The sequence below is a fragment of the Cervus elaphus genome, chromosome 10 (assembly GCF_910594005.1).
Source record: "Cervus elaphus chromosome 10, mCerEla1.1, whole genome shotgun sequence".
Lineage (NCBI taxonomy): Eukaryota > Metazoa > Chordata > Mammalia > Artiodactyla > Cervidae > Cervus > Cervus elaphus.
Genome location: NC_057824.1, coordinates 46,503,140 through 46,524,843, shown reverse-complemented (window position 1 = coordinate 46,524,843; position 21,704 = coordinate 46,503,140). Strand labels below are relative to the sequence as shown.

Sequence of the window (21,704 nt, the reverse complement as noted above, 5' to 3'; positions counted from 1 at the left end):
TAGATGCTCACAAACTGTATACCAACTCTAATTAAATTGCTAATTGTTATCCATACATCATGGAAGGTAAATTGTAAGTCTGTGATATTAACAAGGAAGGTCAAATGAGAACTCACAGCCACATCTTTTTGATAAGTATATTGTATTTTTTTTTATAGAAAGATGACTATAGATGGTAGAAACTAGAAAAATATCCATGGTTAGAAAATGAAATTTTGATACATTTTAATATTAGAAAAAATATATCACGCATTGAAATGGTAACTTTAAAAACATACAAGAAATCTGAAAAAAGACCTCTAGTGTAATATGCTTAGTAGCGGGGTGGAGGGGAAGAACCTGCTTTCCCGAACAAGGCACGTTTAAAAGGAAAAGTGTACCTAGAGGACTATGTTAGTTAGGAAAATCCTTGTACTTGAAAAGAATAAGATAATCCTGCTTGCGTGGTGGTGACTTTTGTTTTCTCCTATTGTATATTCCTGCATTCCCCAAAAAGTTTATAAAAAAGAAAAAACTTAGTCTTCAAGTGAGTTTTGTAGTAAGATTCTCCACACTAACCTTGGTATCTTTATTTGCCGCTATGTGATGTGTCTGCTTGAAGGGTCTGCTTGAGACTGATGCAGACACGCTATCCTGCAAGAAATAGCCCCCTGAACTGAGATCTGCTCTTCCATTTGTTGTTGTTCAGTCTCTCAGTTGTGTCTGCCTCTTTGCAACCCCACGAACTGCAGCATGCTAGGCTTCCCTTCCATTTGTGGTGATCTGTTTGCTATTGAAGTCAGTGGTGCACATGTGGAACCTCTGTGACCTTTGGGAAATGGCCCTTAAAATTATATGGCTGTGCTTGCCTTGATTTCATAAACACCATGACTTCATTTTTGGGTAAAATCAGACTGTTGTCAGGTCTTTGGCTTAGGCATGTGTTTGATAAGGGCAGAGAAAATCTTGCCTCAGAATTATTTGAAGTCTGGCTGTCATGAATGAGCTAAAAATGGGAAGTATTTTGCTTTAAAAGGTTTCCTTATATGCCCTTCACTTTCAAACATTTTTCCCCAACTTGAGCTATTCACACGTGTTTATTTGGCTGAGGCATAACCCCCTGATTATTATTATTTGTCTTCAGATTGCTTTTAAATAGATTAAAAGGGTTTCATATCTTCTTTTTTTTACAATTTTTAAAATTTCATGTCTTCTTAAGTAAAACTCTTGGAAATTTAAAGTTTTCTTTGGTAAATAAATTAATTACATAACTATTTACACATAGGAATGCAGTTCATAACACTGCATATATATACATGGACTACTCTTTGGATAACACTGTTTTAGGGTTGAGTAGTTGGATTTCATCCTCTGATGGTATCCTTTTTTGGCTGAAATTTAGAAATTTTTGACTGTCGCATATAATTTTCAGGATTGTGCTATTCAGACGATCGTTTATCAGTCCACAGATATCAGACACCTTGTATGTACTGATGGCTGGAATAGGTGTTAGAGATTTTGGAATGAACAAGATAGGCCAGTCCATTGGAGGGTTTTGAACAGGGAAGTAGTAAATTCTTTTTGAAGAAACAGGGCTGCCGTAAAGCCTGAGAGAGCAGATCATAATGGAAGCAAAGCTATTCTAGTTACTCAGAGGGAGATACTTTAGAATTGCGTGGTGACAGTAGGAACAAGGAGTGATTGAATTCTGGGTATTTCTGAAGATAGAGCAATTGTTTTGGTTGGTTGTTGTTTAATTATTCTTATAAATGTTACTTGAGAGTTTGTAGAATCTGTATAGTTGGGTATGTTATCATTTGAATATTTTGTTTTTAATTTTATAGTTGCTAACAAATCACTTAGTTGACATCCAATTATTATATAAAAATTAAGACTTTTGGAGGCTTTAGGACCTGGATCCGTGGGTGAAAAATGCCATTTATTAATTTGAAATGTGGAGGGTAATTAGTAGTTCCAACTAATTTCGAGGGAAAGAATACCTGATTTATTTTTATTTCATTTCTTTTAGTTTGAATAGGTGTCAGATGATTTGATAAAATGACCAGTTTGATCATGTTGAAAATAATAGGTATCAGAAAAAAAGTTTTTATATGTTAATGCATTCATCAAGAATTAGATAAATTCAATAACACATTTGAGCTCTGATTTCTGTGTTATCTATGGGCATATCTGTAAGTAGTATGTTGCAAAAAGGAAAGCCGGGTTTTTCTTGATAGAAATTTTGAATTGGGGACTATCTCTGCCCTTTTATTCATGGGGTGGGAGGCTTGTTTTTAGCACTGTGGCATAGCTAGGCCATATTCCTCACTCATTTGCAGCTTTTGCATGCTAAAATACCTTGAAATTCATTTTATAAGCTTTTAGTTTTGAAGATATAAACATTTTTAGTTTGGGCTTAAATTTGAAGCATCCAGAGATGCATGGTTATTTTTTACACAAAAGTGATTGTTTATGATGTGGAAGTGCCATGATAATTAGAAAACAGTGCTCCCTGCTGAACTGATTGTTAGAGGCAGACTGATTCCTGCTACAGAGAAATAATTTTAATCCTTTGTGAAATGGATTGTGAGGTCAAGAGTAACGTTTCCTCATACTTTCCCAGAATCAGAGTTTTTTGCTGCAGTAGTGGAGAAAAAAATAGGTGTGTTTGAGTTCATAGCTCTTCTTGACGTAATTCCATATTTCATATAAATTAAAACACTCTTTATAATTAAGTAGTAAGTATATGAAATGGGTTAGTCTTTTAATAGAATTTATGTTGTATTTTATCATCACAAATAACTTCATCTGTTCATATGTAATAGATTGACTTCATTACTGTCGCAAGAGAAATGTGATAAATGCTTTTTAATGTTTTATAGTCTTTGTTAAATCATTTGTTAACTTGTTAAAAAACACTCCTAGATTTGTCTTTTTTCTAGTTATGGTTAAGGAGGTTATTTTTATAAAATATATTTATACTGTGAAATCCTTTTGTTTTAAAGTAAGTTAATCTGACTGAAGAAATGAGGTTGTTAAGACACTAAAGAAAAGCAAAGCTCTCTTGCCCTCTCCCCTTCACCTCAGTTTCAGACTTTTCAGATTACAGTTGGGATGAATTTCTTTACCATCATAAGCTATATTTTCTTTTTTTATTTTTTACTCTTTCAGTATTCATTTTATCTAATTTTATTAACAGTCATTTAAAGTTATAATTTATAGAAATATTTAGGCTATATTAGCCTGTAAGGAAAATAGTTTTGTTTTAAATATCGTTGCTTAATGTTCGTAAAGAAATACACTGAACAGTTAAAATGCTTGGACAGTATTCATAGGTCAGATAAGTATATTTCATTTTATCCTTTGCAAACTAGCCTAAAAATATTCTTTGGCTTCTAAAAATCTGTTTTGGAATTGGAAAAGAAGGATTTTGTCCGTCTGTTTTCAGAAACAAAACATTAGAGACACCTAATATGTTTTCCAAAATATATCTACTTAGGGCCTTAAATAATTAGGTTCAAACCTATTATGGAATCTTTTGACTATTTTTAATCCTGTACTAACTTGTGAGCCCAGAATTCTTCATAGTCAAGTTTTTATTTTACTAGTAGTTTGTCATTTTAAAAACGTTCTTTACTACAGATTTTTTTTTTTCTGGTTTTGAACGTGCTTTTCTACAGTGGAATTTAACACTTGGAAGTTTCCATAGTGTCATGCCTTGTTTGTATGATAACTTTTGTCTGAAATAGTACCTGTTGGAGTGAGTACATCTACATTTACCAGCGCAGGTGCTGTGCTTGGTCGCTCAGTTGTGTCCAGCTCTTTGTGACCCCATGGACTGTAGCCTACAGGCTCCTCCATCCTCGATATTTTTCAGGAAAGAATACTGGAGTGGGTTGCCATTTCCTTCTCCAGATTTACTGGCATGTAAATAGGTCCTAATATGACTTTATCTGGCCCCAGTGACTCAATACCTTTTTCTCCTGTTGGTTTGAATGGTCAGTAAATGATTTCAGGTTTTTAGAAAATCTGTTGATGTTTTAGTTGGCCCTCCATATCTCCAAGCTTTAACCAACTATGGATGAAAAGTATTTGGGAACAAGTTTTCTTAGAAAGTTCTAAAAAGCAAAATTTGAATTTGCATGTGCCAGGGAGCTAATCTGTACAGCACTTACATTGTCTTAGGTATTATAAGTAATCTAGAGATGATATAAAGTATAAGGGAGGATGTGCATAGGTTATATGTGAATAATATGCTAATTTTATAGTGACTTCAGCATCCCTAGATTTTGGTATCCACAGGGTTTGTGGCACCAGTCCCTATTATCCTGTAAAGGAAGAACCCACAGTCAGTGAACAGGAGAATCGGTGTGCCCTGTCCTCTGATGCTATGATAGGAGTGACATTTAAGTATTTTAGGCTCACACTTAGATTCCCTTGATTAATATACAGAGTATATAAAAGTTACCCTTTGCTCTGCAAGGCAACATGGTATATGATGCTAAATTTGGATTTCATGTTATTCTTTGAGAGCTTATCTATTAGTTAATAGCTGAATGAATTATATCCATGATCTCATAACATAGTTAAGTCATGTAACATTCTCTGATCCTGTTTGTTTAGCTATAAAATGAGAATGAAAGTTACCCTGAAAAGGGTAATTTATTGTATCTTATGGTATCTCTTTGTTACTGCTGTTTCCTTTAACTCAATAATTATTTTCTTCCTCATTCCACATTTATTTTAAGTGTAGATTTCTTAAAATGATATTTTCAATAATTTACAGATGGTGTTTGAGTAGAAATCTTAGTTGTGTGCCAACTGATATTTTCCAGGGATCAGAAGAATATGACAGTGACAGCTTTTCTTACTTGATCCAATGTCCTTAATTCTAACACCAGATATACTGAAGCATCATAGCAGAGTTGAGTTGTAGCCATAGCTACAAAGAAATCTTACTATAGATGTCTTGGGTGGTCTATATTCTGTGCTTAAATATACGATCGCCATACATAGGTATTGTATCAGATGAATCAACAATGCTTGTTTCACAAATAATGTAATCTTATTTCTTTTAGTTTTGTTTATTGAAAGTTATCTGTACAGTTAGTTATCTGACATCCTTTATGTGCTTGAATATTGTATAAGTTTAAATATTTTTCCATTCAAGCTACATATTCTTCCCCCTTTCTTACATATTTGTATGGTTTCCTTAGCTGTCTCCATTGAAACCTTTTTCATGAAAGGCTTAAAATACACTGTAATTCTTGACAGCCCTCTAAGAAGAGTTAGGAGAAAAGGAAATTTCTAATGACTTAATTCAAGCTAATTTCAAGCAAATTGAAAAAAGAAGACAAAGGAAAATGAGGATGATTCACTTGATCAGCTCCCAGAAGAGTAGGAAAGCTGGAAATGTAACTGGGAAAAAATGATGCTGAAATGGCAATACAGAAATTAACAACTGATGTTCCAGTCATACTTAAATCCCCCCACGTCTTTCAAATGTTGAGATCTTTACAGGCAGTGGCTGTCATGCATTTTGCCTGTCCCTCCAGTGATGATGGTTTTCTTTTTCAAGATGATGACTATCCTCCACCTGCCAAGAGACCAAAGAGCAGTGAACCTCCCCAGCCACCCGTCACAGAACCTGCCAATGCCGGCAAGCGGAAAGTGAGGGAGTTCAACTTTGGTAAGATCCCGGTTAAGTGTGGTATCTTCCATTGTTAATTAGAATTGGTAGGCTTGAGGACATTCACTGGTGGTCCAGTAGTTAGGACCACTTTCACTGCTCGGGCCCAGGTTTATAGCCCTTGGTCAGGGGAATTAAGAGCCCACAAGCCATGGTGCAGCCATCAAAAAAGAATGGGCAGGCTGAAAAATCATTGTTACTGACTTAGTAATTCAGTTATCTGTCTGAGATTTAGATCACTTTTTAATTTCAGGTATAATTTTTTTGAAGCTTGATTTTATTTTTTGGCTGCGGTGGGACTTGGTTGCAGTGCACGGGCTTCTCTTGTTGCCTTGCACAGACTCTCGGGGCCTGGGCTGCAGTGGTCATGGCTCACGGGCTCAGTTGCCCTGCAGCACATGGGATCTTAGTTTCTGGATCGGGGATCGAAGCCACATCCCCTGCGTTGGCAGGCGGGTTCTCAATGACTGGGCCACCACGGAAGCCCCAGACAGAATTTTGATACTAATTTTTCTTGCTTTGTGTAACTACTAGCCTCTAATCTAATCAAATCCCAGTGGAGACAATGTATCCATTTGAAGGGACTAAGTGAAATATTAGTGGCAAATTGGGTTTGTGATCCTTATTTTGAATAGATAGAACAGTTAGCTGTATGTATTAAAAAAAATAGTACTTTAATATATTTTAACTTGTCTTTAGTCATAATTACTGGGCTTCCTAGGTGGCCCTAGTGGTAAAGAATCCACCTGCCAATTCAGGAGATGCCAGAGATACGGATTCAGTCCCTGGGTTGGGAAGATCTCCTGGAGAAGGAAATGGCTACCCACTCCAGTATTCTTTTGTGGAAAATTCTATGGACAGAGGAGCCTGGTGGGCTATAGTCCATGGGGTCACAAAGAGTCAGACATGGCTGAGCATGCATGCAGTTCACCACACCCATACTAAGTTTACGTGTGTTTTTTAGCATACTATTATGAATTACAACTATGCATAAACTCTTATTTCCATACAACTCAGACATGTGTTGGAAGGTTTCCTGCACAGTCTTGGAGACTGTCTCTCTCATTTTTGCCTCACTTTTGTAGTGTTTAATTATATGGGTCTTTTCTACCCTCTAGCTTTACAGAATTTATGAATTTAAAAAGAAGTACTCTGTAAGAAGGGTTTTGAAAATAAACTTTAAATACCCCTACCTCCAGTCTCTTATTGAACCAATTCTAAGTACCATTAAAAAAAAACAAAAACATACAACTAAACAGTTCTTAGGAAAGCAGTAAAATTATATAGGTGGTTTGTTTCAAATTAGGATATATTATGTAGAAAATAAGTCTTGAGATGTTGGGTCATGTTAAGAGCATATTAGTGCCCCAAACAGGGATTTATTATTGAGTTTTAACTTTTTCTCTAAATTTTCAGAGAAATGGAATGCTCGAATTACTGATCTGCGTAAACAAGTTGAAGAGTTGTTTGAAAGAAAGTATGGTAAGTCTTAAACTCAGTAATTCTTGTGATATTTTGTTCTTAAGCTTTTTAACCTTGGATTGTTCATTTAACATGAGCAAGTCCCATTCTACCAGTGTCATGCCTTCCTTTTTCAATCTGTCCCTGAGAAGGCCGTGGATCGTGTCTGTCCAAATCTTAGAAGTTTTGTTTCTAGATTATAGCAAAGCTTTACAAGAGTTTCCTTTATTTAATTGTCAACTAATATTTCTTTTAACTTTCAGCTTGCATATTTGAGAGTTTGTTTATATATATTTGTTGTAGATTTTGATGCAAAGCATTTTAAAACTCCGGTGTCCAAGACATCGTGTCATGTCACTTCTCAAAACTTCTCACTGAAGAGTGCTGAGTCCAGTGAGAGGAAGGCGTTCTCTTAGTCTCAGGTCCATTGTCACACCTAAAAACATTGTATGTACTATGTAATACCCAGTTGCATTTACATGTCCCTTATTATTTAGACAAACTGACTCTTTGTAGTTTAATAAAGTATCAGTGTCTGTTCATTATATTTGATTTGTAACACTTCCCATCCTTTTGGCTTTTTGCACCTGTTGTATTATTTTGCTCTTGGATACATAAATCTTAGAATTTCTACATTTTGGAGAAATGTTCTGCTTCAGTTATTTTACTAAAAAATCCTTTTTACAAAAGCATATTTTAAAAATATTACTTCTTCATTATATGCTATTTGTACTAGCTGATATTAACTGGTAAATTTTTCTGGATTCATTTGTGGTTAAAATTTCAAAAGAAAGTCTGCCTCTATCTGTATTATTTCAAAATAATACATTGTTAATATATCCTTGCAGTTTGGTTAAGTAAAGTACTGACATCTTTGGTGTTCTTTTCCTTTCAGTTCTTTTGTGCTGTTTTTCTTTTGATGCCGTGATAATAAATGGAATTTAAAAATAAAGTTATAAAAATTACAGTCATATCTATGTATTCGATTATTAGTCTTTTCTGCCATCTGTGCTGAATCCTTGTCATTTCATAATTTTTCCTTTCTCTTTTTACCTTTAAAGCTCAAGCTATAAAAGCCAAAGGTCCTGTGACGATCCCGTACCCTCTTTTCCAGTCCCATGTGGAAGATCTTTATGTAGAAGGACTTCCAGAAGGAATCCCCTTTAGAAGGCCATCTACTTATGGAATCCCTCGCCTTGAGAGGATATTACTTGCAAAGGAAAGGATTCGTTTTGTGATTAAGAAGTAAGACTCTTAAACTTCTTCTTTGACCTTGATTATTGCATCTTTCTATGTTGTTAACAGATACTCACTGGCCACTAGGGGCTATATTTAAAGTAAGGTGTTGTTTTATTCTCTGCTTTTCAGTGTGGCTGTATAAGTTTTGACAGAGTTGGCTTTTGGAATGTGAACACCTGTCCAAACCTGACTGGCATACAACCAGTATTTTCTTTTCCCGTTTTATGCTAAGTATGCTAAAGAAAATACTGAAGTATGACTGTCTTATTTTTTAGGTCTGAATTTTAAAAAACATATGTGAAAAAAAAAAAAAAACGTATGTGGAAATAAAATAGGTTGTAAAAATAAACAATAGAAATAAGAATGAAAAGAAAGAAAATAGCTGAATGCTATAAGTTCTTTAGTACTGACATAAGGGTTGTAGCAAGAAGTTTTTATTTTAAGTATGTGTAACATTTGGAAGTGTATCTGCTTCCATTTAAAAATGGCAACCACGTAACACATTTCCATATTTTCTACCAACTAAAATTCTATTAAGATTACAATAAAAGGTTTAAAAAACTATTGGAACATTTATTAATATATTTCAGCAAATGTAGATGTGTGAAAACTTTCTCTTAGCTACATGAAGCAAGTCCTAGATGCATTTGTAAATGTGAACAACTGGAGACTAATTGTCCATAGGAAATTATTAAATGTAATTGCTGAACTAAAATTTTCAATGAAAAGTCTAGAAGATTTGTTAGTATTATAAATCATAGAGATGATTATGTACATGAGACATGAGAAAGACTAGTGAGTCCTTATCTAGTGACATCTGTTTGTTGTTCTGTCGCTAAGTCATGTCCGACTTTTTGTGACCCCGTGTACTAAAGCTTGCCGGGTTTCCCTGTCCACTATCTCCTGGAGTTTGCTCAAACTCATGTGACATCTGACTTAATGTGAAAAGAGAAGGAAAGTGTCAAAAACGCATAGCATTTATTTTCCAAGCGTGTGGAGCAGGATAAATGAAAAGAAAACAAGATATAGGCCTAGTCACATTTCATAAAGTTTCAGTGCCCTAAGGATAAAGGCAGAAAGTACTAGGTTCCAGAGAACAAAACCATGTCACAATAAAGCACGAAAGTTACACTGATGTCATATCCTTGATTTGAGCAGTAACAGATATAACACTGTTAAGTCATTCTTTCCAAGTTCTATGTGAAAATATGTTGAACCTTCAGTTCTATAGCCAGACAAACATGTATGAAATCAGAGATTCCAGCATAAAAGAGATTGGGTAGCAGTTGGGATGTCTCCAGCAGTAAATAACAGAAACCCTCCTTCAGACTGGACTGGTACTGTCAGTAAGCTGCTTATCTCACCTAGCTGGGAGTTCGGAGGATTAGAACAGTGAGGGCTCTGCTTCTGCTTCTCTCCAGATTCTTCCTTCCTTACGCTGATCGCTTCCTTAGACGAGTTCTGAGTCTGCTTTCAGTAGCTCCAGGAATCACAGCCAGACGCAGCTACTGAGGGGAGGGACTAGCTGCCTGTGTTTCTCTGAGAGCAGAAAAACCCGACTTCTCTTTGGTTCAGTTTGTGTCAAATGCTTATTCCTCAGTCAGGCACAGGCCTGGGAACGAGAACACCATGATGGATTTATTCTGTAGTCCTCACTTTTCAGTGGGAGGCGGGAGGTTCACTTATATACATGACTTTGATTTTAAGTTCTAATATGGATGTCTTTTTGAGTTATGTGCATATTATAACTGATTTAATTTTTTCCTGACTTTGGGCTATAAATAGTAAGGTCAGTAACAGCAGTAGGATAGTCATTTGCAGAAATGTTCATATTCTGTATTCTGGTTGAGAAAATGGAGACATTAACAAACATCTTGTCCAAAGAGTATAACCAAGCTGACTTCTTCCTGCGTTGGTATTAAATAGGGGAACAACACAATTTAACGAAGGATTAAAAAAGACTCAAGAGACTCCTTAGTTAATAGGTGAGCTATCCTCTACAGAGAAGCTTGTTACTAACAGATATTCTTCTTTCAAACAAATGGTAGTTTAAAGATTTTGGCCTCTATTTTTCCATGATCAATCAGGTGTTGTCAAGTGTGACTCTGCTTACACAAGGCCACGTGGTAGGCAGCCATGCAGACTAGCAGAGTTGGCATCACCTGAGAGCTTTGAGAGACACCGAATCTCAGATCCTACCTAGACCTACTGGACCCAACCTGTTTGTGATGCGGGTCCCCGGTGATTCCAGTGCTTATTAGAATTTGAGGCTCCTGGGCATGGGGAACAAGCTCTGAAGGCCCAATGACAGTAATGGCAGCTCAGCGCAATGTGTCCAGTACAGCCAAGCAGTTTACATGATTGCCCACGCCTTTCTTTTTTTTAAACAGATGAGGGATTATGGGAAAGAGAAGGAGGAAGTAAATATTTCATAGTCTCTCATGAAACTGAATGGTAAACAAAAAGGGCTTGTTATAAAACCCTGACACCAAAAAAAAAAAAAAAAAGAAAACCCTGACACCAATCCTAGGCAGGAATCGTAAACAACCTTACACACACACACACACACATTGAGATATTAAGAAGCATATAGTTTTCAGAACTCCTATACTGTCATTTTCTTACAGTGCTTGGTTTTTAATTTGTTAGAAGTTTTAATTTTTTTTAATAACTAAGGAAAATATGCAGATTAGTTTGTAGATTTTGCTTATTGCTAATATTAGAGCATATAAAACTATATATTTGGTATTTAAATCTTTGTGCAAGTTCATCACAAGATACTCATGCCTTGCACGTTCTTTTCAAGTCCTTTTGATATCCTCATTTATTGGACGCCATCTTCCACGTTTGGAAAATACTTAGTAAGCCTTTCCCTAAATGTTAAATGTGGTTAGTCTTGATACACATACGCTATTGGTTTATTGTACTTCAGCAAATGTTTTATTTCACAGCTCCTCTATTACCTTAATCCTGCATTAGTTTCCAACATTTCTGAGATTATGGTCAGTACATTGTCATGCTTCTCTGTGATTCCACTCTTCCCGCCCCTGCTCTGTTACTTGAGGATATTACAATAAAGTAGTGATACATAAGTCAGATTGTGGAAATTCTCTGGAGTGTTTATGTATTTGGAAAATTTTATTTATTTATTTTTGTTTGTTTTATTTTTTTGGAAAATTTTAAAAGCATGTGTATTCTGAAATATAGTTCAGTTAGTTTTGAAATTTTTTTAGGATTTTTATAACTAGATTATAGATAAGTTAAAGTAAGGTTATGTTGAATGTAACGTGAAATTGAAGAATCTCATTTAAAATTTTGTAGTTTGATTCTTTTGCTCTTCTGCTTTTGTAAAATACCTTTGATTTACCAAGTTAACTGTTTTTTGTGTGTGTGTTTGAGGACACATGTCCATGAAGACCATTATGAAACAGCTTGCAGTTACCAACTTGTCTTAAATCTCTTAGTATTTAATTGTGCTCAGGAGTCCAGGCTATCTTTTGAAAACTGGCCTTGAAAACTGAATTATTATATAAGTGCTAGTAATTACTACTTTTGCTAAATATTGATGGGGTAAATATTTAGTATTTTTTCTCACCTTTCAGACATGAACTTTTGAATTCAACACGTGAAGACTTACAGCTTGATAAACCAGCTTCAGGAGGTAGGTCTCCAGTCTTATGTCAAATTGTATATTAAATCAGAACATGATATACAAGGAATATTGTTCTAGATTCTTGAGCTCCTTTTCTTCTCAATAACTCATTATAAATAAATGTAAACATCACATTTCTGGGTAGACTATAAAAGGACGATGTCTGTTCTCCATTTGAGATGCAAAATTTATCTGGAATAATGTGTCGAACAGTTTATTATGCTAGTCTAGATTAATCAGTTGAATGATCATCCATCTTGATACCCACAACTTAAAGACTTAGCACAGAAAGCCATGAGCATCATCACTTGTTGGTTAAATGTGTTTTGAAGGAAATAAAGTCATGATTTGTTCTCTTAGTTGCTTTTGCTCTGTAGTGGAAGACGGGTGGGGACATAAAATGAAAAGTTTATCACTTACAGTTGGTATAATAAAAGGATTGCCAGCATTATCATAGCCCCAAACGTAACAAAAACTGTCTGCTAGCTGTACTTTAGTAAAATGGATTCTCTTTCCTAGCTTTAATGATGACACGTTATAGTACTTCTGTAATATGACTATTAAATTATAAATTTTCATTTTGTCATTGTTTCGTGAGTTTTTACACTTTTCATTCAGTGTCAGCACTGTTTTAATAAACACATTATGAAATCTTAGAAATAATTTTAGAACAGAGAAACAGTACTGCCTACTTAATAATTTATTTCATGATATTTAGTAATTTTATTAATGTCATCAAAGTGAAGAATTTGTGTATGTTACTCTTACAGTCAAGGAAGAGTGGTATGCCAGAATCACTAAGTTACGAAAGATGGTAGATCAGCTTTTCTGTAAAAAATTTGGTAAGTCTAATTTCCTCCCTAGCTAAAGTATTAACAGAAGAATTTTTCCAAATTTTGCTTTTTAAGAAAGTAGATGCCATGGATGGCTCATCTCCAGCTCTCTTGTACTGTTTGCTTTTTGAACACATATTGTGAAAAGTTTTAAACCTGTGCGGAAGGGGAGAGAATGTTGTGATGAAGCCCACGTCCCCTTGAGTAAGTTATCGGTACCGCGGACAGGCTTTCGGCACCGAGCGGCTCGCAGACAGGGAGTCCGGTCAGCAGCGTGCCCCGGTGGAGTGTGGAGGGCCGTCGGGCGCCCTGGCCCGGAGGGAAGGCCGGGTCTGTAGTGCCCGCTGTGCCCTGTGTCCCCAGATGGTTACAGGACTTAGCTTTGGTTTACCATTGTGACGTCTTTTGTCACTTTCTTACTTAGGCATTTTCGACTACTCTTATGGAAAGTTTCACATATCACTGACACTGCATTTCTTTCCACCTCACTGGCTCTCTCCATTCTCTCCTCTGCCGCTCCCGTAAGTTCAGGCTTTGCATTTTGGATTCCTCCACAGCTCAGTCCCAAGCCCTTTGGCTGTGCCTTCTCCACAGTTAGTCTCACTCTGTCTGCCTTAAAAATGCTGTATCATCTGTATTGAACAGTGACTTTCACATTCAAGTTTCTAGCCCTGAGAACTCTTTGTAACACTGCGCCTGTGTATTCACCCAGCTGGTGGGCAGCTCTTCCGACTCCATACACCCCAAGTCGAGTCCTTGACTCCCCCTGCACCCTGTCCCTCTCCCCGTCCCCCCAGCCGCCACCACACTCCCCGGGGCGTCCAGGCCAAACCCCTGCAGTCACGCTTGATCTCTTCATTTCCACAAGGCCTCCTGCTGACTCTGCATGTACACCATAGCGCAGATCTGCACCTTTGTCTTCCTCACTGCTGTCTCCTGATAGTCAAAGCCGATCGCTGTACCCCAAAGCAGCCAGCTTTCCATCTCAGTGAAAAACTACAGCTTGTCACGGTTCTGTGCTCTGGGGCTCCCCTTTGTGCTGAAACAAGCTGCACAGCCCCTGACCCGGCCGCCCGCCTTCCTCCTGGAGTCTCCTCGCTCCCTGCCCTGCTCCTCACTTCGGTGCCAGCTGTGAGGACCACCTGCTTGTTCTTTGCTTTTGTAAGGTCACCCCCTCCTTGGATTGCTGCGCTGCCAGCGCGCTGGTTTCTGGAATGCTCTTGCCTCAGGTGTGTGGTGCCCGTGCTTTATGTCTCAGTTTAGGTGTGTCTTCTCTGGAGAGGCCTTCACCGGGTGCTCATCTGACATAAACCACGAACCACGCTGTCTGTCATCATGCTTTAATTGTTCCCGAAGGACTAATGGCTGCCTTTTTCCTTCCACTGTAACACGATTTGTACAATAGCCCACACCTCATGTGTCTTGGCTGTTCATAGAACAGTGCGTGGTGCCCGTGCAGATGATCAGCAAATACTGAGTGGACCAGTGTCATTAAAAACTACTGAGTGATTACTGAACCTTTCAGTCATGTAGTGTACATGGGGCCTCACTGCATTATAACACTGCGAAGATCAAAGGAAGCCCAGAAGTGCCACAGAGAATCACGAGGACACAGGGCTTTTCTCAGTTTTGTGAAAGAAACCATGTGAGTTTTACCACAAAAAGTTCAAGTCTTCTGGGTGCAGATTCTTGTTCCTCCTGTGGTTTCCAAGAGTGGCGTATGGCTCTGGCTCTTCCAGACCCAGGGAACCAGCTTTTAGGTGCAATTCAAGTGGCAACCACAAACTTAGTTCATTTAATTGTTTGCTGTTTTCAGAATCCGTGTACTTCAGCTTTACTTACATGGTTTAGCTCTCTGAGACTCTTAATACCTTGAGGAAAAGTCAGAATTTAAGTTTTTCCCCCTCATAATCCTGGATTGCCCAACATGAATACTTGGGTAGCTTAATGAAAATTTACCTCTCTGTGAAATCAGAAATCAGCTAAGGAACAATGAAGAATTTACACTTTAAAAATCCTTAATATTTAAAAAAAAAAATCCTTATATTTCCAATCCATTTAGTGAAATAAGATTGTGAACATTATCATTAGAGATGCCACCATGGTATCATCCTAACTCATAACTAGTTGGCATAGATAATGGGCATCTACATGAACAGGCTTAAACTTTAGCCTCTAGGATGTTTAGTTCTAGCAATCAAGCCTGGTATGTAAGAAACAGCCAATCCTAGTAGATCATTGGTGCTTGCTAATAAGCTGACATTTCCCTCATGGAAGGAGAAAGCTGTGGGTGCAATAGTAGAGTCACAGAAAGAAAAATTGGCCAGTAGAAAATATTTTGGCATTATAGCCGAGCTAAGAAAATAGGTAAGAGTTTGTGTGAGATGGTGGGGGAAGAAGGAGGCTTCAGAGGGAGTGGATATGTTTATACTTAAGGCTGAGTTGAGTTGCTGTAGGGCAGAAACCAATGCAACATTGTAAAGCAGTTATCCTCCAATGAGAAATTTAAAAAATAGATGAGAGTTTATATCTTGTTACATTGCAAGCAACAAAATTCTGCTCCTGGCCTGTACTTAAACTTTAGAGAGAGAGACACCAGCAGAATTGTTGCTTTCTTCAAGGCTCCTGACAAGGAAAGAGGAAAACTTAAGATTGTCGATCATATCAAACAAAAGTTACACTGCAGGTCAGCACCTTGAACCCCTGTGTGTCTGGTGCTGAGAACTCAGCCCCACAGAAGACAGTGAGTGCTTCCCCGCTCCCCAAGGATTCGTTTATAGATTAGGGTGATATGCATAGCAAAGCAACAAGTAAATATGTAGTATATTAGAAAGTGTTAAGCGTTCAGGAAAAAATTAAGCAAAATAAAGCAGAATGACTAGGGAGATGGGAAAGGTTTCTTAATATAGAGGAGACCTTGTTCATGATGAGATGAAAGCTAATGCACTTGACCTTCCCCCTTTCTGTAACTTGTGCTGTTTCTTAGCGCCAACAAGTTGGTTCTTTTTTATTTTATAGGAAGTTTTGTTAGAATTAAGATTGTGTCCTTTATTGTTATATTTGGCAGAGTAACTGTAATAAATATTACTCCCAGGTGTGAGTGTGAACGCCTTCACCATGTTTTCAGAGGTAATATTTCTTTAAACAGCTCTGATCTAAATTACATTGTGTTTGGTTTTTCAAATACACACTCCTCACTTATGTTGTCGGGATCCTACAATATAGTAGAGCCGTTCAGATTTGGTACTGATGAAATGACGGAAGGAATTAAGGCAGAAGGTGTTTGAATTTGAGAGGAAAGTCAAAGTGAGAGTCAAAAAAATACAGATTCTTCAAGAAGGCACTCTTTTTTCAACCATCAGATTATAAAATATTTAACACACAGAATACAAGGGACACCTATAAATGCCGATATTTTGTAAATTGATTCTTTCTTGTTACACCTCTGTTTGAATGTGGCTTTAAAGTTGAATTAGTAATTACATTTTTACATTTTATAGTGTCAGTGCTGCGCCTGTTCAGAAACAGAATAGTAAGATGCATTACCATATTCCCGTTTTTGTATTCAGTGATTGTTAAGGTCATTTTAAAGATGCTTTTTAAAAAGTTGACATGTCCTTTATTATGGATTTTTTAAAAAATATAGTCTCCAGTCTTCTGAATTGCTTTTCTTTTGTAAAGCTGAAGCCTTAGGGAGCACCGAAGCTAAGGCTGTACCTTACCAGAAATTTGAAGCACACCCTAATGACCTCTACGTGGAAGGACTACCAGAAAACATTCCTTTTAGAAGTCCCTCGTGGTATGGGATCCCAAGGCTGGAAAAAATTATTCAAGTGGGCAATCGAATTAAATTTGTTATTAAAAGGTAGGATTATAATTTGCAGAAACATATTTCATGTTGTCTTTAAGAAAAGTTAGTTTCATAAATATGGGCTTTTCCCCCTCCCAATTGGACTTTACTCTCCATATTTAAAACTGAGGTATTAAAAAAAACAAAACAAAACAGAACAAAACTGAGGTATTACATTTAGATTCGGTTTTCAAGCAGGTGTCTCTGTAGTACCAGGCACCAGATGTACAAAATTGGATCCAACAGAAACTCCGTCCTTGGGAGCCTTATTGCATCGATCAATACAGAAAAGCGTCAGCTTTGGGAAAGAGGGTGAGGGTAGCATGCAGATGGTTCACTTTGCACAGAGGATGCAAGAAAGGGGGTTCAAATGAAGGAAATAGCATAAGTAGGTCAGGGCAGGGAGGTGTCAGATGGCCTTGAATATTCAGATAACCACACAGTCTGTGTGGAAGGGAGTGATGCCCTTGAGGCCATTAGACACTGAGAATGGCCCTGGGGAGGAAGCCTTGCTTTAAGTCATGTACAGTCAGTGAAGAGTTGAAGAGGTTTTAAAGCTGATTCCTCTTACAACAATTTGAACTGGATCTTAAAAGGGTCACTCTGGCTTGAGTTTGGAAGATAGCAGAATGGGCAATTTGCGGGTAGAGTATGGGAGCAGAATGCCCATTTAATACAAAAGAATTGTCCTTGAGGTAGAATTTGCTTGCTAATTGGAGTTGTACATTTGTGTATCTATTTGTTGGGACAAGCTTCAGGGTGACAAAGCCAGATACATCGAACTGTATTGTACTCTAGTTCACCTGAAGGATAGAAACCCGAGGTTGAACTGGGGTGGGACCAAACAAAACTGTTTTGCCACAAGTTAGCTTAAAATGCCTTTGAGGACATACAGGTGGTCCCACCTGAATCTTTGTAAATTGCTATTTTCAAAATAATCTAAAGTCATCAAGGTGATGTTTTATTCAGTGCAGATGAAGGTAGAATGAAGCATATGGGAAGTAAAGGCGGTCTTAAATGCTCTCATCTTGACACCAGTTGTATTTTTACAGACCGGAGCTTCTGACACACAGCACTACTGAAGTTACTCAGCCCAGAACGAATACACCAGGTAAGAAAGTTGTGATATCCTTTTTAAAACCTTGTAAATCAAAAATAGTTTCTAAGCTTTCATTAAACTTTTAAAGCCATAGAATTGCTGTTTTCTCCCTTCCACTCAGAAAAACGTTTCTTAGAAGATCAACACAGGCACTCCTTGTTTTATCAAGATGAACGTAGCAGTTTGGGACAAACTTGAGCTTTGAATTTAGACCCATCATGGTGTTTAGTAGAAATACAACGTGTCACAAATGCAAGCCATGTATGTCATGTAAAATTTGTACATGGTGGGTTGGTTTACACTTTTCATTTCATTTATTTACATCCTTTGTTTGAATCTCTGGTGTGTATTGTATACTTCCAGCACAGCCTGATTCAGGTGACCACATTTCAAGTACACAGCTGCCACACATGGCTAATGGGCCAGACCATGAGATTTAGACCTTCATCTTTTCACAAGGACTTTGGTTTTAAAACGACAGATACTGTGATTGCAGCAGCCGCACTGACATCCTGCCCAACAGAAAAGAGCTTTAAAAGTCTCGGTCTCAGTTGTCAGAACGGTTTTGTTTTCTTTATCTGAGGTATATAACGGTGCCTTTCTTTCTTTCTGATGTTTTTATTTTTCATTTCATAATGTCAGATAACGTGTAGGTCTGCTTATTAGGTTCTGTAGGTTCTGCAACCTTAGGAGCTTCTGTTGCTAAGAACCAATAGTGGGTTCTTCTGAATTTTTGTTGTTAAATCTTTTCCCATTCCTTCTTTTTCTTTCTTTCGTTTTTGCAGTTAATTGTTCTCGTAAATGATACGGTTAACTGCTGTACAAAGTGGGTTATTTGTCTGTACTAAAGTACTGATTCTTGAGTTTTAGGTACCTAGGTGCAACTGGTGAAAGTCATCAGTATGCTAAACAGATGGTATAATCTTTTTGTGTTCATCAGAGCATGAGAAGTATTTGAAAAAAAAAAAAAAACTATGCTAGGGAAACAGACCATCCTGTGCCCAGAATTCTGCCAGGGAGAAGAGGTGATGCTTAATTTTTCAAGTTGAACGCAGCTTCATCAGTCCAGCAAGCTCTTCAGAATGCATTTGACTTAGGCAAAGAAACAAGATATTGGTGACAAATTGAAGACTGGATGTGACAGAGACTTTACTAAGCAACGTAATGCAAACAGAAATATTCCCAAAGGTAGAGCTGTTGGTATGCATTAGTCTGAATGTGATGGAAGTCTATGTGTGAGTCTTCATTTCTCAAGACAGACCTCAAGGTCAAGCTTGTGATTATTGTGATGACTGATTTTATTAGGAGCATTTCTCATAGTGATTGTGAACTGAGGATGTTGACCATGTATCATTGGAACAATCTGTAGGCACCACAGAAGTTACTCTGAGGATTAAGTAATAGTTTCAGCAGTACTTGATCTGCTGTTTTCTGGCATAGACAGTTACAGGCCTTGTATCTGAAGGCACTCCATTCTCCCAGTCATTAACAGAACTTGGCCTTTGGCCTTTTGTGGACGACCTTGGAAAGAATCAAAGCTTGTCCTTCTTCATTCCTACAAAATGGTATTTGGTCTGCCAGTGCCCTGAGTGTTAGTCTTGCCAGGCTGATTCAGGTCCTCGAGTGACTGACAGAAGAAAGTGTCAGTCACTGCCGTCAGACACGTCTGCCCGACTCCTGGTGACAGCTATGGCTGAGACACACGTGAGCGCGCGTGGTTCTCAGGTTGGGCAAAGGGAGCTGTCTCGTGTGAGAAAGCTGTGGCACTGGCCAGGGAATTGAGCTTTGCAGGGGGAGAAAGAGAAGGCAGTTGGTGCTTGTGTGGAGTGGTGCAGATACCTGTTTGTATTAGCGTAGAAATACCAGAGGAGGAAGTGCAGGGTGAGGCAGAAGGAGAGCACCCAGCTGACAGATGCCCTTGACCTTGGAGAAGGGAGACTGCCGATCTGTATAGTAATGTTCCGATTTGCTTTATACCATACTGACTTCGTCTAGTTGAATGGCTGAGTTACCATATTAAACCCTTGGGATGCTAGGTTTTCTTTTAAGGAAAAGGTTTTAAAGTACCTTCTTGGTAAAAGTAGAGGAAAAGGAAGAGTTTCTGAGGCTCCCAACCTTGAGAGTATTTTTAGAAGTTCTCCAGCGTTTCCCGCCGCCTCTCCCACAGACGTGGCTGACTTTCGCTCGTGGGACGACTCATGCGCTCTCTGCCCTTTTGTCTAAATTACTGTCTCTTACCCTCCTTCCTCATCCAACACCTCCAAGCATCCTCCACTGTCCCCAGGTTCACCTCCATCCTCTGCATCCTCACCTCCACCAAGCAAGCTCCGATAATCTGTCCAAGTGATAACCCTACTTATCTTTCCTAACAGCTTATTTTTTCTGTATTTTTATGTTGTATTTAAAGGGATGTGGTTGTCTTACAAATAAAGGGTAAGGAAATAAACCAGATTACATATGTGACTAGTGCTCAGTGACACCTCCCTAATCACTTTATCATTCATTTTTTTTTATTGCTAATTAGAGGCTAATTACTTCACAACATTGCAGTGGGTTTTGTCATACATTGACATGAATCAGCCATGGAGTTACATGTGTTCCCCATCCCGATCCCCCCTCCCACCTCCCTCTCCACCCGATTCCTCTGGGTCTTCCCAGTGCACCAGGCCTGAGCACTTGTCTCATGCATCCAACCTGGGCTGGTGATCTGTTTCACCATAGATAATATACATACTGTTCTTTTGAAACATCCCACCCTCGCCTTCTCCCACAGAGTCCAAAAGTCTGTTCTGTACATCTGTGTCTTTTTTTCTGTTTTGCATATAGGGTTATCATTACCATCTTTCTAAATTCCATATATGTGTTAGTATGCTGTAATGTTCTTTATCTTTCTGGCTTACTTCACTCTGTATAATGGGCTCCAGTTTCATCCATCTCATTAGAACTGATTGAAATGAATTCTTTTTAACGGCTGAGTAATATTCCATGGTGTATATGTACCACAGCTTCCTTATCCATTCGTCTGCTGATGGGCATCTAGGTTGCTTCCATGTCCTGGCTTTTATAAACAGTGCTGCGATGAACATTGGGGTGCATGTGTCTCTTTCAGATCTGGTTTCCCCAGTGTATATGCCCAGGAGTGGGATTGCTGGGTCATATGGCAGTTCTATTTCCAGTTTTTTAAGAAATCTCCACACTGTTCTCCATAGTGGCTGTACTAGTTTGCATTCCCACTTTATCATTCATTTCTTGCTGTGATGAGTGAGGTTTTCCTTTGTGTAAATCTGTAGGCATACATGTGTTCAATAAAACAAGGAATATCTGTTTAGAAAAGTGAATACAATTGAAGCTCCTCTAGTTGAACCTGGTACGGGGTCCTGGGTCCTTATATAGGTGGTCCTCCTACTCTTGAGAGGGGTCTTCGATGTATCTCCAAGGAGGAATGTTTAAGAACTATTCATTCTAAATGCTTCTGAACAAGTTCTTCTTTGCCTACATTGTGCACTTAAATTGGAATTCTATCTCCCTGAACTTCTTGACAAGTGCAGGAAATCTTTCTTTTCCTTATGAATGGAAGTTTTTGCTCTTAAGAAAAATTGTATGAAGAGTGTCCCTGGATATACACCTGAAACTGTTACAGTGTAATATGCTGATTACATCTCAGGTTTTAAAAAATGGCATCACTGGAAAGAATAGCATCCAATCTGATTTTGTGTCAGCACCCATAAAGGACATGCTTAATTTGATTCATTTTTGCTTTCTAGTCAAAGAAGATTGGAATGTCAGAATTACCAAGCTACGGAAGCAAGTGGAAGAGATTTTTAACTTGAAATTTGGTAAGTAAAAGATAGTCTTAGTTTTAAAATGTTAATGAAAGGCAGTGTTCTTTATGAACATTTTAG

General features: G+C 37.9%; 1 protein-coding gene across 7 annotated transcripts in view; it reads left to right on the top strand.

Moving 5' to 3' along the window:
• The window catches only part of GTF2I (general transcription factor IIi), an 81,586-nt gene that overhangs the window by 45,046 nt on the left and 14,836 nt on the right, over positions 1-21,704 (top strand). For all 7 annotated transcript variants that reach the window (XM_043914931.1, XM_043914933.1, XM_043914929.1 and 4 more), the window contains 8 exons: positions 5,558-5,668; positions 7,085-7,150; positions 8,191-8,374; positions 11,971-12,029; positions 12,791-12,862; positions 16,535-16,718; positions 17,756-17,814; positions 21,567-21,638. In XM_043914931.1, the coding sequence (XP_043770866.1) occupies positions 5,558-5,668; positions 7,085-7,150; positions 8,191-8,374; positions 11,971-12,029; positions 12,791-12,862; positions 16,535-16,718; positions 17,756-17,814; positions 21,567-21,638 (807 nt within the window). The remainder of the gene's footprint in view (positions 1-5,557; positions 5,669-7,084; positions 7,151-8,190; positions 8,375-11,970; positions 12,030-12,790; positions 12,863-16,534; positions 16,719-17,755; positions 17,815-21,566; positions 21,639-21,704) is intronic.